At 47.7% G+C, this 18,001-nt stretch overlaps 1 protein-coding gene across 1 annotated transcript in view; it reads left to right on the top strand.

Moving 5' to 3' along the window:
* Positions 1-18,001, top strand: part of park (E3 ubiquitin-protein ligase parkin) — a 651,541-nt gene that overhangs the window by 46,007 nt on the left and 587,533 nt on the right. Inside the window, exon 3 of the mRNA XM_070529945.1 lies at positions 13,453-13,568. Coding sequence (XP_070386046.1) covers positions 13,453-13,568 — 116 coding nt within the window. The remainder of the gene's footprint in view (positions 1-13,452; positions 13,569-18,001) is intronic.

Genomic DNA, 18,001 nt, shown 5'->3' on the forward strand with positions numbered 1-18,001 from the left:
GTTTTACGTGGCCTTAAGTGGAATACCTGTCTGTACTATTTAGATGACGTTATTTTTTCTACAACTTTTCGTCCACACCTTGAGCATTTGGACGAAATTTTTACATGCATTTCCAGCGCTGGGCACCAACTCAACACAAAGAAATGCCATTTTGCCCAAAAGAACATCAAAGTGTTGGGCCACCTCATCAGCAAAGATGGCGTTCGACCAGGTCCCGACAAGGTTGCTACCGTGCTTCTCTTCCCTCGCCCTGAAAATCACGAACAATTAAGTTTCTTGGGCCTGGCATCCTACTTCCACCGCTTCATCAGTTATTTTGCTGCCGTGGCGGCGCCGCTGCACAAGTTGCTCACGTTGGGCACTGCTTTCCCTTGGACAGACGACTGCGAACTTTCTTTTCAAGCCCTCAAGCAAGCATTAACCACCGACCCTGTCCTCTGTCACTTCGATGAGAACGCCCCAACTTGTTTGCACTCCCATGCTAGTGGCCATGGAATCGGTGCTGTCCTTCTACAGCGTGATACCACCTCATGAGAGAGAGTTGTTGCCTATGCCAGCCACGCATTAACGGCTGCCAAAAAGAACTACTCGATCACAGAGCAGGAATGTCTCGCTGTAGTTCGGGCGATACAAAAATTTCAACCATACCTGTACGGACGCCACTTCACGGTCATAACCGACCACCACGCCTTATGCTGGTTGTCATCAATTAAAAATTTATCTGGACGCCTTGGTCACTAGGTGGTCCGATTACAAGAATACGATTTCGACGTCTACAAGTCTGGGAAAAAGCATCAAGATGCCGACGTTCTCTCTTGCTGCCTCCTGCCACTATTACCTTCGAGTACATCTCTCCATTGCTCGCCACTTGACGATGAGACGAAGTCTCCACTCTCGTTATTACTTTAAGCGGTTACTGGCACGTTTTCTTCCAATCACGTCACTCAGCTCGCCTCGTGTCAACGTTCTGATCCCTACTGCAACGGCATTATCCAGCGCCTATGCGGAACTACTTCTGCACCAAATGCCAGATTACGTCGGCAACTGCAACTGTTTAAGCTCGACGACGATGTGCTGCACCGCTACATTTGCAACTCTGACGGACACTGCTGGGTGCCTGTTCTTCCACGTTCGCTGCGTACACAAGTCCTTGAAGCCTTTCACAACGACCCTTCTGCTGGCTATTTGGGCTTTCACAAGACATGCTACTGCGCTAGGAGCCGTTTCTTTTGGCCAGGCATGTCTACCTTTGTGGCCAAGTACGTCGCTTCTTGCGTCCAATGTCAATGGAAGAAACAGCCGACTTCGCCTCCTGCTGGGCTTTTACAGCCTATCCCATGTCCCGAGACACCCTTTGCCATCGTTGGGATAGACCTAGTCGGCCCTCCGCCCATAACGTCGGCAGGTCATCGTCGGATTATGACAGCTGTTGACCAGCTCACACGTTAGGCAGAGACCGCTCCTCTACGCTCTAGTTCGGCCTCAGACGTAGCCACCTTCTTTCTGAATGCCATTGTGCTGCGTCATGGTGCACCTCGTGTACTGTTAAGTGACCACGGTAAGACTTTCCTGTCAACAATGATCAAAGAAGTACTCGGAGCTTGTGGCACAGTTCACAAGACGACATCTGCATATCACCATCAAACAAATGGCTTAACCGAGCGATTTCATCGCACACTAATAAATATGATATCACTGTATATCGGGCCAAACCACGACAACTGGGACAAACTTTTACCTTTTGTGACCTTTGCTCACAACACCGCTATCCAACGAACTACGGGGTACTCACCTTTCTACCTAGTTTACGGCCATTTACTAACATTCACCATCGACGCCACTTTCTTCAATGCCCCAATTAACACCTCGGCCAGTATACCCGAACAGTTCGTCTCGAGACTTGGGGAATGCCGTCAACGTGCTCGCTTCAACACCGATGTCAGTCAGCTAGACCGCAAGCAGCGTTACGACATCTCTCGTCGCGACGTCTCCTTTCATCCTGGAGTGGAAGTGCTCCTTTCGACGCCCATTCGCACACCCGGTTTGTGTGAGAAGTTTCAATCCCACTTCCTTGGACCCTACATTATTAATGAACAAACATCATCATCATCAGCCTGGTTACGCCCACTGCTGGGCAAAGTCCTCTCCCATACTTCTCTAACAACCCCAGTCATGTACTTATTGTGGCCATGTTGTCCCTGCAAACTTCTTAATCTCATCCGCCCACCTAACTTTCTGCCGCCCCCTGCTACGCTTCCCTTCCCTTGGAATCCAGTCCGTAACCCTTAATGACCATCGGTTATCTTCCCTCCTCATTACATGTCCGGCCCATGCCCATTTCTTTTTCTTGATTTCAACTAAGATGTCATTTACCCGCGTTTGTTCCCTCACCCAATCTGCTCTTTTCTTATCCCTTAACGTTACACTCATCATTCTTCTTTCCATAGCTCGTTGCGTCGTCCTCAATTTGAGTAGAACCCTTTTCATAAGCCTCCAGGTTTCTGCCCCGTAGGTGAGTACTGGTAAGACACAGCTATTATACACTTTTCTCTTGAGGGATAATGGCAGCCTGCTGTCCATGATCTGAGAATGCCTGCCAAACGCACCCCAGCCCATTCTTATACTTCTGATTATTTCCGTCTCATGATCCGGATCCGCCGTCACTACCTGCCTGTAGATGTATTCCCTTACCACTTCCAGTGCCTCGCTACCTATCGTAAACTGCTATACGTTCTCCTGCGAGACAGTGAAACATTACTTTAGTTTTCTGCAGATTAATTTTTAGACCCACTCTTCTGCTTTGCCTCTCCAGGTCAGTGAGCATGCATTGCAATTGGTCCCCTGAGTTACTAAGCAAGGCAATATTATCAGCGAATCGCAAGTTACTAAGGTATTCTCCATTAACTTTTATCCCCAATTCTTCCCAATCCAGGTCTCTGAATGCCTCTTGTAAACACACTGTGAATAGCATTGGAGAGATCGTATCTCCCTGCCTGACGCCTTTCTTTATTGAGATTTTGTTGCTTTCTTTATGGAGGAGTACAGTGGCTGTGGAGCCGCTACAGATATCTTTCAGTATTTTTACATACGGCTCGTCTACACCTTCATTCCGTAATGCCTCCATGATTGCTGAGGTTTTGACACAATCAAACGCTTTCTCGTAATCAATGAAAGCTATATATAAGGGTTAGTTATATTCCGCACATTTCTCTATCACCTGATTGATAGTGTGGATATGGTCTATTGTTGAGTAGCCTTTACGGAATCCTGCCTGGTCCTTTGATTGACAGAAGTCTAAGGTGTCCCCGATTCTATTTGCGATTACCCTAGTAAATTGTTTTTAGGCAACGGACAGTAAGCTGATCGGTCTATAATTTTTCAAGTCTTTGGCGTCCCCTTTCTTATGGATTAAGATTATGTTGGCCTACTTCCAAGATTCCGGTACGCTCGAGGTCATGAGGCATTGCGTATACAGGGGGGCCAGTTTCTCTAGAACAGTCTGCCTACCATACTTCAACAAATCTGCTGTTACCTGATCCTCCCCAGCTACCTTCCCTCTTTGCATAGCTCTCAAAGCTTTCTTTACTTCTTCCAGCGTTACCTGAGGGATTTCGAATTCCTCTAGACTATTGTCTCTTCCATTATCGTCGTTCGTGCCACTGGTACTGCATAAATTTCTATATCACTCCTCAGCCACTTCAACTATCTCATCCATATTAGTCATGATTATATTGCCGGCTTTGTCTCTTAACGCATACATCTAATTCTTGCCAATTCCTAGTTTCTTCTTCACTGCTTTTAGGCTTCCTCCGATCCTGGGAGCATGTTCAATTTTATCCATATTATACTTCCTTGTGTCAGCTGTCTTACGCTTGTTGATTAACTTCGAAAGTTGTGTCAGTTGTATTCTAGCTGTAGGGTTAGAGGCTTTCATACATTGGCGTTTCATGATCAGATCTTTCGTCTCCTGCGATAGCTTACTGGTATCCTGTATAACGGAGTTACCACCGACTTCTATTGCACACTCCTTAGTGATGCCCACAAGATTGTCGTTCATTGCTTCAGCACTAAGGTCCTCTTCCTGAGTTCAAGCCGAATACCTGTTCTGTAGCTTGATCGGAATTCCTCTATTTTCCCTCTTACCACTAACTCATTGATCGGCTTCTTATGTACCAGTTTCTTCCGTTCCCTCCTCAGGTCTAGGCTAATTCGGCTTCTTACCATCCTATGGTCACTGCAGCGCACCTTGCTGAGCATGTCCACATCTTGTATGATGCCAGGGTTAGCGCAGAGTGTGAAGTCTATTTCATTTCTAGTTTCGCCGTACAGGCTCCTCCATGTCCACTTTCGGCTATCCCGCTTGCGGAAGAAGGTATTCATTATCCGCATATTATTCTGTTCTGCAAACTCTACTAATAACTCTCCCCTGCTATTCCTAGTGCCAATGCCATATTCCTCCACTGCCTTGTCTCCAGCCTGCTTCTTGCCTACCTTGGCATTGAAGTCGCCCATCAGTATAGTGTATTTTGTTTTCAATCAACCCATCGCCGATTCGACGTCTTCATAGAAGCTTTCGACTTCCTGGTCATCATGACTGGATGTAGGGGCATAGACCTGTACAACCTTCATTATGTACCTCTTGTTAAGTTTCATAAGAAGACCTGCCACCCTCTCGTTAATGCTATAGAATTCCTGTATGTTACCAGCTATATTCTTATTAATCAGGAATCCTACTCCTAGTTCTCGTCTCTCCGCTAAGCCCCGGTAACACAGGACGTGCCTGCTTTTTAGCACTGTATATGCTTCTTTTGGCCTCCTAACTTCACTGAGCCCTATTATATCCTATTTACTGCCCTCTAATTCCTCCAATAGCACTGCTAGACTCGCCTCACTAGATAACGTTCTAGCTTTAAACGTTGCGAGGTTCATATTCTAATGGCGCCCTGTCCAAGACAAACATCCCCTGTGAACTATCGCATTACTCCCGTAGACGTTTCTTCGGACTATCGTTATCGTAATTTGGAGATCGTTCATGTTTTGCACCTCAAACGATTCGTTCCGCGTTACCCTCCTGGCTAAGTCGCTTGCGCGCGCGGGGTAATTAGTGTGAGCATTATTCATACGCTTCATATTCTCACCTGTACATACTCATCATCACCGTTTTGGGGCCTGGTGGTGGGGCTCTCACTCGAGAGAATAAAGAAGAGGCTGGCTGCCTAAACCTCATCTCACAATATAATTATTCACGCTCAAAATGCGTCGACATGCCTTCGAAGTTGAAATGCACGAGCTTCAGTCCTCTCAAGCCATGCACGTGAAGTTTGAGCCAATGTTGATCCTGTTTACCGAAGTTTGGGTTAGGCCTGACCCCGTCGAGTTCATGCACTCACTACCGATGGAGCTGAACTTAAAGAATAAGCAGTCGGGATGAAGGAACTCGTTATACTTCAGTTGTGGCCCTATAGCGATTTGATAACTACTCATCACTTCGCTCGGCATGTGCACAATAAGCGGCAAGCGGCGACACAGCGCTGTGACAACATTTTGTACTTTCGTCACCGTACCCGAACGCTGCCACTCAAATTCCCGTAGATGGTGGGTCTGTGTGTTTTGTTATGCTGACATTTCTTAATTCCAAAGAAACATTGTTTACCTCTGCGTCAAACAGGAAAGGAGAGACAGTGCATTCGATACAGCAGCATAAATTCGCTCATTTGCCAACGGTGTCAGCGATGGCATCCGCTTTTTTGCGAGAGAACTGCACGGCATATAAGTGGGGACTTATGCTGAGCACAGTTGTCTCTAATAATACTTTATAGCATGCGCAAACTGTAAGTATGATGAAGTTAAACAAAAGCGAGAATCAGTTGTAGCAGTCCGTAAGATATACTTGTCTGGATCCCAGTTGCAGTTTAAACTCGGCCGCTCATACTGACTCGTCTGTATGTTTTGCTGTGATTTGAGATTATTTGACATCAGCGATGCGCCGTTTCTACAATAACCAAAGCCTACAGCGATGTGAAGCTGTAGAGGTAAACAAATGCACCGCTTTGGCAAATCCCATGTGGAAGGCAATGCTCGAAGGCTTCTTGAATATGCGAAATGTTTAGTGAATAGGTAAAAGGAATACAAAAAGCGATGTGGAATCGCAGTCATCAGCGACAACGAACTCAAGGCAGCCACTTCGGCAGACGGAACTCAGCGTGCCTTTATCGGCTGCGCTGTTAACACAACAGCTCACTCGGGCCTGTTAACCCGCTATACTCGATGGGTGAACGACATGTTGCCCCGGAGAAACCATTGATAATTAATCGCGATCCACAAACCCCACAACTGACGTACACTCAACATGGGTGCACGTGCACAAATCAACCGACGAAATCCCCGACACCCTTCCAAAACGTTTCCAGCAGCGTGCGTCAGAGGGCAGCACAGGAACATGAATAAGGCGGATTAACACTCGAACTCGACGCAAGCGGAGACAACTGCGCAATTTTGAGCCGCGCGAACATCCGGGATATCCCGCGCTTGCTTGGAGGTTAGCACTTTATGGGGCAGATGGCACTGTATGTTGTTGTGGCGGCGCGGTGCGCAAGCAGTGTGAACTACGCGATTTTCGGCTGCAGGAGAATTCCATACACTGTAGACGCCGGATTCCTCAGTGTGAGAGAGTAATGTGACTTTCCGACTCACCAGTGGCAGTGCGCACGTGAACGGTGCTGCCTGGCTTGCGGTGTGGTGGGAGAATTGGGTAAGGCGACAACGCCTCGCTCACCTACCTGGCCTGTTGGTTCCTATAATTCTTGGTACAGATTTCCTCGCCAAGATGGGCATTCTTATTGACGTCTGCAACAGAGGATATTGGGAGCGAGCATGTGGCACCCTGAAACCTTTCGTTACATTCCAAAAAGCGTCAAAGACGCTTCGTTCGATGATGCTTTGTGTGCTGACCGTCCCAACGATTGCCCGAAAAGGTCCCTCAAAATGGTTGCGGCCGGGTCGACATGCCGACCGGCTGGCCCCTCTGAGAAAAAAGGAGCGGAGGGGAAATGCGCAGTGACACGGTGTACTAATGCTTATGTGTGTAGTGGAACGATTTTTCATAATGCCAATGACAACCAACTAACCCAGCTGTCCATACTTGTGGCACAGTGTACCGCAGTGAGGGGCGAACGCAACCACCTGCTGCTGAAAGACTCGAGCAGTTTGTCGGGGGAAGAAAAGGCTCGCCTCTCATCGCTTTTGAATGAATATGACGCTGTATTCACAGAGTGGCCTGGTTGCACTACGCTATACAGGCACAAAATTGAGACAGGCGACGCCTCTCCGTGGAAGTGCGATCCTAGGCCAGTGAGTTTGGCTCTGGACGAACTGCTCGATACAGGCATTGTTGAAAGGTCAGACAGCCCATGGGGTTTTCCTGTGGTGTTGGTTCCTAAAAAGGATTAGACGATCTGCCTTTGTTTTGACTATCGCCGCCTGAATGAGGTGACACGCAAGGACGCATATCCGCTTCCTAGCATTCCCTCGATCGTGTCCAATGTTGGCGGAGCGAAGTACTTCACTACACTCGATGCAAGCAGAGGATACTTTCAGGTGGAGGTAGGTCCCTGCGACCGTGAGAAGACTGCCTTCACTTGTCACAGAGGCCTTTTTCAGTTTACCATAATGCCCTTTGGACTGGTCGGTGCGCCTGCGACTTACCAGCGCCTAATGGATTGTGTCTGACGCAAGGTGGCACTACGCTCTTGCTTACCTAGATGATGTTGTGGTATACTCGTGTACCTTTGATGAGCACTCATGCCATCTCAGGGACATGTTGGAGCGTCTGAGGTTTGTGGGATTAACGCTAAACCCGACCAAGACCCAGCTAGCAGCAACCCGAGTGGTGCTACTGGGGTTTACTCTGGATAGCGGACGCCTTCTGCTGTGTGATGACAAGGTTCAGGCATTATTGAACTACCCGTCACCGGCAGACATAGGCGGAATGAGACGCTTTTTGGGGCTGGTGAACTTCTATCGCCACTTCATCCCAAACTGCGCTGCACTGGAAGCCCCCTTGACTATGCTGTTGAGGAAAGGTGAGCAGTGGAGGTTGGGTTCCGAGCAAGAGGTGGCACTGCGCAACGTCGTAAACACGCTCAGGAAACCCACTGAGTTAAGGCTACCAGATTTGAACAATGAATTTGTCATACATACAGACGCCAGCGACCTTGGCCTAGGAGCGGTTTTGCTCCAACAGCACGAAGATAGGTTGCGCCCGGTAGCATCTGCCAGCTGCTCTTTGACTCCCACAGAGAAAAATTATTCCATGACAGAAAAGGAATGTCTCGCGATCATTTTCGCTCTCAAAAAGTTCGACTACTACATTGATGGAGTTCCATTCATTATTGAGACCGATCATATGGCACTAACTTGGCTTAGGCGTTGAGGAGAGCTGAGCGGCCGGCTCGTGTGATGGGCACTTCTCCTGCAGCGATACGACTTTACCGTTCGCTACTGGAGAGGAAAGAACAACGTTGTGGCGGACACTTTCGCGTGCGCCCATTGACTCTGAGAAGAGTAACATTACTACTCAACTCACCTCGCCCCAAACTGAGCTTGAGAGCGGACTAATCGCTCCGACGATTAAGGTTGTTAGGAGGGGTAACATTAATACCCATCGTGACTAAGTGACTCAACCTAAGAGCAGAGTAACTGTTACATTGCTCGACGGTGCCGGTCCCATAGGAAGGGTGGACGAACCACCTTTTCAGGTCGAAAGCGTGAACCACTTGGATTGCGTCAGTTCAGTGGGGCGTGTGTTCGGCAGAAATGAGCTGTTAGAGGCACAGTGGGAGGATCCTTTTTATAAGAAAGTGTTTGACGGGCTCCGGGAACACGGCGGCGCGGCCGCAGCGCACATGGATGCAGCTGGTATTGCTGTGGGTGCGCGGCGCTCCGAAACAGCTGGTAGTGCTGTGAGCACGCTGGATTCCTACTTGCTAGACTCTGACGGCATCCTGCTGAGATACATTTCCGCGGAGAAGGATACACCTGAGTCCTTCAAAGTGGTGACTCCACACACGCTGGGAGGAGCATTTTTACGCTACTTTCACGATGCGTGCCTCGCCCGGGCATGCGAGTGGCCCGAAGACTTAAGTTGTGCTGCTTTGTTACCTGGCCTGGAATGAAGCAGGATGTGATGCGCTACGCCCACTCTTGCAATGTGTGCCGAAGCGTGAAGCCGCGTAGTGGATGATCACCCGGGCTCATGCAGCCGATCAATATCTGAACACCGTGGCAAATTGCGTCATGTGACGTCATGGGACCTTACCCCAGGACACCGAGCGGAAACCGATTCCTTTTTGTAGTCACAGATCATTTCAGCAAATGAATGGAGCTGTTCCCCCTACGGAAGCTGACATCACGCGTAATCATGGGAAAGCTGATCGAGGTGTTTACATGATTCCTATCCTGAGCTGTTAACGGACAATGCGCCCTACTTCACTGCCAAACTCTTCATGGACTCTTATGCGGCTCTCGGCATTAAGCACAGGGGAACAACCACCTACCATGCCCAGGTGAATCCACTGCAAGTGCGAATTGCAACATCAACCACATGCTCGTTGCATTTGCCGAAATGCACAATGAGTGGGACACTTCCCGAAATTGGATTTTCGATCAGGTCGACAGTGAACCGCTCAACCTTGGGAGGGAGCTGTTGAATCTGGTAGAATGTATACTCTACAGAAACGCAGCAGCACAGAACTGGTTGCTTCATCGGCACGCGCTGATTATGCGATTGGGCTGGGCGCGAAGGTAACGGAGGCTTTATGCAAAGCGTGACGGAACCTCAATTTTGCGCGGGACAAGCAGAAAGCGCAGTATGACCGCTCTCATCGGGAAGTTCACTACAGTGTGGGTGATCTGGTGTTGAGACGGAATGATGTCCTAAGCAACGCCAGTAAAAAATTCTCAGCTTCTCTGGCGCTGAAATGGACAGGACTGTACCGGGTGCGAGAGGCTGTCTCTTCGCTCGTGCACAGGCTGGCGGACTGGGAAGTTAATACTTATCAGCCGACCGGTGCATGTCTGTGACCTCAAACCCTATATACCACGACAGAGGGAGCGAGTGGCCCGAGGAGAACGCTCTCCTGCATCCGCCGGCAGCGGCATTGGGTGGCACAGCTCGACGTTCGAGCCCAGTGTGGCGTTACAACTTGCGATCTCCACAGAACTAACTCTGTCCGGTTCGCAGAGGCTATTTTATTGTGCGCGACATCGGACGAAACGCTCCTCCGATGTCTAGCGTGCAGGCTTCTAGAGCGAGCACGCGCTTTCTCTTTGGAAGAAGCGAGAGGGGCTAACCAAATTGTCGCAGAAGCAGTCCACCCGTCGGCAGCCATGCAACAACCAAGCAGAAAAGACTGTCTCCACTGTGGGTACGAACGAGCAGGCTGCAAACAGTCAGTAACGCATTCCACGCAACAGGCAGTGAGAAAAGCGGATCCTCCGGCAGCCAACAACGAGGTAAGAAATGCAGCGAGTGGTTTCCAGTCTGAAATGGTGGCAGTGGGGCAGAATTCACCGAACCGTACCGCATAACCCCGCGACCGAGTTGTGAGCCCCGTACCCAAGCACCTAGCCTCAAGGCCGAGCGGAAGACTTAGTCCACAAGAACAGTGGACCCCTGCGGCGCAGCGAGGTGCATGCCATCGCTAGGCTGGTCTTGCGGCCTTTGCTGGTCTTGCGTGCCGAAATCTGCAAGAGCAGCGGTGTGGCAATGACAGAGAGAGCTGTGCTGGGACGAGCAGGAAGAAACGCTTTCAACCGTACCAGAGGGCAACGACCTCCAGGAACATCGGAAGACAGCTGCCATGCGCCATGTCGAGGCTGGCTCGGGGTTTGCGTCAGCATAATCGAAGCAGCCAGGAGAAATCCTGGGGCCCCTTCGCCACCACAGACCTGGCACGTCCGACTAGGCAGGCGACCCGGACCCAGCGGCCTATTGCATCCCAGTACATCCCGTTACAAACTGTCAAGCTGCCCCATACCATTATTCAATGTTCTGGCCTGGCTCGCAACTACCTACACGGCAACAACGGCAGTCTGCAGCTAGAGCTGCACCCTCACCAACATAGACTCAAACCATGTTGCTGTCGGAGTAGCATGTCCCTCTCAGGAAAGCCTCTGGTGATGGCAACGTCTTCGCGGCTAAAGGGTGATCCGGGGAAACTCCCTCTCCATCGCTCGGGGAGAAGCGCTATTCCCCCGATGCATCTTTGTCTTTCGGCTGAGGAGCTTGCGACTGGCGGCATCTCAGTTCAGCCGCTGAGATCGCCGCACGTCGTCCGCCTGCAGCGCTTGGCCTTTGCGAGCGACCCATGGCCCGAGCGCGGATCCACTCTGGGTGAGCTGAACCTTTATCAGCCTCTTTTGTGGCCTCCAACATTGTGCGGTTTCTTTCGCCTCAGTAGTGTGGACCGATCTGCCGCTGTCGTATTGTTTTGTATTTGTGTTTGCTGTTGTTATGTTGGTACTTGTAGCTATAAGGTGAATAAACACCTTAAGTCAAGACTCACCCTGTCCCCCTGGCCTGAACCCGCCGTGGTCGCAACTCAATGCGAACCGCGGGTTACCGGTCACAGATCTGACTGTTAGGGCTGCTGCGGAAGTGCTAGCGAGTGACTGCCGGTGCTGTGCGATCCAGAGAAGGGTCAGGTGTGCACGCACGAACTTGAGTAATACCCTTATAGTTGTATGTTTGTTCCTTTCCTAACTTTCGCCGAAGACTTGTTTTGACAAGTTTAAGTCTCTAGTCAAAGCTTACTTTTTTTAGTCTGTTTGGCTCAGAAAAGCTGTTGTCGCTATTTAATGACATCGAATGTAAGGCTTTGTTACTCCTCACAAGAAAAAAAGAATACAAGGTTTTTGCTTTAAATGGGCTAAAAACAAATGATGTTGCAGAATTCAGCCACACTTTAAATTTGGCCTAATTATGCAATACAGCTCCTAATTTGGCACACAATGTTAAAGGGCCCCTTACCAGGCCACATAGCAAATTTTGATTATACGCTGGAAGTTTTTATGTGCCTTCTAAGGGATGTTCAAAAGAATGTTTCAGATTATGTCAAATAGAAGAGATGAGAAATATTTGAAGGCCGCGATTTCAGGAGGCCACCGTCACTGCCAACATAAATATTCTCTCCACTTGCTCCCGTCTCGCCTCTGCTAGCGAGGTTCCTTCCTATATACTGGAGCTGGTGGATTGTGTGACAAATACATCACGGGTGGTGCCTTCTTTTTTTTTAACTCTCTCGCGTTTTTGCCGAGTGGCGCTTTTCTGGTGACAGTCTCGCGTGCGAGCTGTTGTGTTTGTCTCATTTTGAACAGCGAACGATTTTGTGTGCCATGCATGAGAACACCTGATTAGGGGTTCATTATGCAAGAAAAGGTGAGGCGTGCAGACATGCAGACATGTGCAGACATTAGTGGTATAAGTCAGTGCCACAATCACAATAACTGAGGCAGATGTGAGGTGATGAAAGAGCATGATCGGGGTGCTGGAACGAGGTAGAAAATTATTTCGTTCTCTCCACATGCAATTGCACGATGTGGGGACAAGTAGATGAAACAGAAGTAGTACATCTCTCTTGCTACGGTACAACATAAAAAAAAACTCGCAGACATTATGTTTTTATGTTTTATTATTTCTCTAAAATTTAATGCATCTATGAAGCAACAGATTAAATAACTGATGTTGCCCTGTATAATTCTTGCAGTCACGAATCACTATGAGTGACCTCACAGCACTGCCATGTATGTAGCGCACTTGCGCAATAGATGTTGGCACTCCTGCTGGGGGCGCGGCACCCACGAAGAGAAGGGCAAATGGTGTTTGGTTTGAAATTTAGACTTTTTCCATGGCACGTAGGGAAGTAGTACTTAGCAGACACAATCGTCAGCGCGCGTTATGTACACTGCGCTTGTCAGCTCAAAATGGGCAGACCTGGTGAGGGTCCCTTAAATATGCTGCGTGTGGGTGTAAACCACAGACTGAGGAAATGTGGATTGTGGAGAAGAGCAAGGAAACATGGCACACAACTCACTGGGGGCATTTTTCATCCAATGAAGAGCCAATGAATGTGTCATCAGTATAGATATGATATCATAAGAATGTTTGCAATATGCTGTTGCAACATACTGCTTCAGCACTGGCATGTTAGGCTTCGATAGTGCCTTTAGAAAGTAGAATCTTGCTGTTCTGTTTGCCTTGTCTGGTGGGTGCATCCTCTTTTTTTATTCTTGTGTCTCATCTTTCGAGGTTTTCAGGACAGTTTGGCCCTTTATGCCAACTCTGAGGCAATGTTGCCTTTCAGCTCTGGTGCATTGTAGGCTGAATTGCGTTTGGGGCACAAATAGAGGACACTTGACGAATGTTGTCCCTTTTTTGTTTGTTGCTTTGTGCAGAGGTGGACAAGGCTCTGTTTTTTGTCTACTGTAAGCAGCCATGTGACCGTGTGCTGCCAGGCAAGCTCAGGGTCTGCTGTGCCACCTGTGGTGAAGGTTCCTTCATTCTTCAAAAGGTGACCATGCATCGCCTCGTTACTTGTTTGCTCTCAAGGCTTATAGGGACACTAAATAAAATTAAGACGGGCAAAATATTAGTTTTAACTTGTCTATATATCTGTTATCGTTTACATAATACTGGGCTACCAGGGATGTAGGTGACAGTAGCATTGCTGGTAATGTCTTGTGATAGTTTGTTAAATGTGTTAGTAGTGTGTTCGTACATGGGTTTTCTCGTTGAAAAATACAGTTGATCCTGGATAGCAAACTCTGACATATAAAAATGTTGCCTATATTGAACAGGTGTAATATTACCTTGGAAATCCCATGCAAATTACAACGATGTACTATGGGTATGTCAAGCTCTTGTTCGCAGCTGCATTCATTATATCGGTTGTGTTGCTCTGTACCTCTGCAGGTGTGCTTCTCCTAACAGAGACGCAATCACTTCTTCCGTCGTTGGAAACATTTAATGACGATGAATTTCAAACCGCACTGTTTTAGCCACACAAGAGATTGAATCTGTAGCGCAGTACATGCCACGGAGCAAAAATGAGCAGGGTGCTCTGAGTTGTGTTTGCTGCGCATATGTGGCCGTTCGTTATTGGCAAGAACAGACTGTTACTCTGCTTCAAGAAAGCAGAAGGCCTCCCGATCCGATGCGCATTCCACAAGAAAGTGTGGATGATACTCAATCTTTTCACTGAGTGGCGCTGGCCATGGGATGCCGAACTGAAGATGTCTGTGCTGCCGGGTTTGTCTTTTTGTAGTCAAGGGTTTTGTGCAAACGGCATTTTAGGATTCTGTAAGCGGCCAAAACGAATCCGACCCCATCTTCCACTTGGACAAGCCTTGACAGTGTGAATGTAACAAAATTACCGCATGCCACACCTGCACTTCCATTGCAGCAGCAGCACATAGGACTCGCCTCTACGCGATTCACGGATCCATGCTGAACATGTTTCATTTGTGCTCGCATGGTTCTCATGAGTGAGAATAGACTTGAATGTTCTGCAAGCTGAAGGCAACTCTCGAGACCAACAGTGTGCGTGTAGTCTGAGTAGTCACTGAAGGAGGATGGCCAATAATGAGGGACAGCGAGGTGTCGGAACACTGAGTGCTAAGCAAGAAGAGACATGGACTTTTTAGGGCAGTCAGCAAGCGAGGACGATTGGTTCCAGCAGGAAGTCGGTTCCAAAAACCGACAAAACGGTCTGCCTAGCTCGTTGCCTACATATGACGCTACCTTGTTTAAATAGTGTGTTATTGCTATGGTAAGGAAACACACGGCTGGGCATGTTCACGTGCGATTCGCAGTACAAGTGCCCTGATGGCAGCAGTACTATCCTGTCCTAGACCTGTCCTCTGTACGAGCGACTTGAGGCATTAATGTGCAAAAAATAAGTAAACTTTAGTGTAGTAGAGTAGTTTGCTGGGCCAGTTGGTGCATGGTGAACATATAACAATAACGGTTTCCAGCAAGTATTTCTTGTGCTCGCGTCCGTACTTGCTGGAAACCGTTATATGTTCAAACTTCAGTGTGATAGACATGGCCTTGGAGGCGCAAATCGGTAAATTCCTGCTTTTCAGGATCTTGAGAAACTATCCGAGTCATGCTGAGGTCTTAGATAAGCATCCGATAGGCACATTTTATATTTAGAATTATCAATATGTCAAACTATTTCGCAATATCCTTCGAGTTCATATATTCAGGATCGACTTTAGTAGAAATAGAAAGCTTTCATGTTAGTGATTTGGTAGCAGACAGCATTAAAATGGGCCAAACAAGAAACTGCTTTACCAAACAGAACGACACATGGCAGTGCACTGACAGTCCTTTCATTCACTTTACTGATTTCTGGTTTTGCTCCGTTTTTAGTTCTGTTTGCTATATACAGATCACGTACCAACTAGCTCACCTAGTCGTGTTAACGATTTTGTTGTTGCCGACACTTTACATTAGTGGCCAAGTAGCATATTATTGCATGCTGTAGTAATAGTGCCAATAGAGTAGACTGCCATTAATTCGACTCTGGTTGATTTGATTTTTCCGTCAATTTGATCCCATGCAAAGGTCCCAGCCGGCGCCCATGCATTTTATGTGCCCAAACTTTCGTTATTTTGATTTTTAAATTGGTCTATGCTGAATAATTCCAACTTGACCAGTAAATGCACGCACTTGACCATATGGTAACCCCAGTAGTGACCTTTTTAGTGCCAGTGACTGTCTTGGGGCAGCTTACGGGACAGTGAAAGCATTAAACACACACCTCTCTAGCCTGTTTTCGACCTGCCCTAGGCAGACTTTCAAGCAATAGCCGGAGCTCACAATGTCTGATTATGGTATTTACCCAATTCTAATGCCTGCATTTTTTTACACGCAAGCATAACTGTCCAGCTAGGTAAATTGGCGAATGTATGTCTGAAGCACTGAAGAAAGCAAAGGTGTAAGGCGCTTTGAGGTGGGGAGAATCGCGTGCAGGGGAAGGTACAAAGGAGCGTGCTAAAGCCCCTCAATGTTTTAAAGTAGTGCCATCCATTGAACTTTTCCGCCGCTGTGCAGGTGCAATCGTCTTTCTTCGTTACCTGCACTCTCCGCCGCCCGTCTCCCCTTTCTGATTAGACTGCCGCGGTCACGTGACAGCATGCAATTTTCCATTTTGTTGTTTTTTCATCTGTGAACAAAACACGCGCTTTCAGCAGTCGCTGTGGCCCCATTTTCGATGCAATGAATGAAGTGTACGTAGTATATGGTGACGGTAGCTTCTGTCATGAACGCGCCCTTAAAAACAGCGCGCTTCCTTGGCATGGTTTCTACTGATCGTCATGAGTTGCTGCACCTACGGTTTCCGTAATTGCTTCAGTGAATAAAAAAAACTTTTTACACTTCTTTCCTGCAAGCATGATGTAGAGCGAAGTTACGGATGCACCGGATCGGTCATGCAAACCTCAACGGGTCGTTGTCCGCGCTCCTTTGTGAGCTAAGTAGTAAGTTTTCTCAGTGTATCTGATATAATTCACACCCCGCTATGTTACCGCGGATGTCGTGCACTCCAGTGTGCACCATGTCGACACAGTTTTTCCTCCTTGAGCAGTAATGTGCACTTTTTTTTTTAATGCGTAAGCATTCTTTGGCGAAAACCACTGGAAAATTTGTCCATTACACGAAAAGTTTAATGCCTTGTAATTGCACAAAAATGCTCAATTTGTAAAGACATTTAATCCTTATAATAGCGTAAGTGTAGATGATTGGTGGCGTAGAAAAACTGGCCACCCTGTATACGCAATGCCTCAGGACCTCGAGCGTACTGGAATCTTGGAAGAACGCCTACATAATCTAGATCCATAAGAAAGGGAACGCCAATGACTTCAAACATTATAGACCGATCAGCTTACTGTCCGTTGCCTACAAAATATTTACTAAGATAGTCGCAAATAGAATCACGAACAGCTTAGGCTTCTGTCAGCCAAAGGACCAGGCAGGATTTCGTAAAGGCTACTCAACAATAGACCATATTCACACTATCAATCAGGTGGTAGAGAAATGTGTGGAATATAACCAACCCTTATATATAGCTTTCATTGATAACGAGAAAACGTTTGATTCAGTCGAAACCTCAGCAGTCATGGAGGCATTACGGAATCGGGGTGTGTACTAGCCATATGTATAAGTACTGAAAGATATCTATAGCGGCTCCACAGCCACTGTAGTCCTCCATAAAGAAAGCAACAAAATCCCAATAAGGAAAGGTGTCGGGCAAGGAGATACGATCTCTCCAATGCTATTCATGGCGTGTTTGCAGGAGGCATTCAGAGACCTGGATTGGGAAAAATTGGGGATAAGAGTTAATGGAGAATACCTTAGTAACTCGTGATTCGCTGATGATTTTGCCTTGCTTAGTAACTCAGGGTACCAACTGCAATGCATGCTCACTGACCTGGACATTCAATGCAGAAGGGGAGGTCTAAAAATTAATCTGCCGGAAACTAAAGTAATGTTTAACAGTCTCGGAAGAGAACAGCAGGTTACGATAGGTAGCGAAGCACTGGAAGTGGTAAGGTAAGCATTTCCATTCCATTCGGCGAAAGTTGAGGAAAGGTAAAGTTGAAGCAATTTGATAAAGTGTGAAACAGACACACCACATTCATTCTGGAACCCAACATCACCAAAACTACTAATGGCTTCTTCGATAACAACCAGGAGCGCCTGATGCGGAATAGAATAAAACAAGTCTTTTATATCTATGGACATAGCCTTAAATGGGACGTCAGAATGTTGAGAAAGGTAGTGTATCACCTCGAAAGATCCTTTATCCAGAAACGGATTATTAACATCTAGCTTCTTAAGGTGACACTCAAGCCAACAAGAAAGAGAATATTGCCATGTGCCTTTTTCCGAAATAATGACCCGGAAGGGCGTTTCCAGCTTGTGGGTTTTCGCGGAGAAAAA

The sequence above is a fragment of the Dermacentor albipictus genome, unplaced genomic scaffold, assembly GCF_038994185.2.
Source record: "Dermacentor albipictus isolate Rhodes 1998 colony unplaced genomic scaffold, USDA_Dalb.pri_finalv2 scaffold_36, whole genome shotgun sequence".
Lineage (NCBI taxonomy): Eukaryota > Metazoa > Arthropoda > Arachnida > Ixodida > Ixodidae > Dermacentor > Dermacentor albipictus.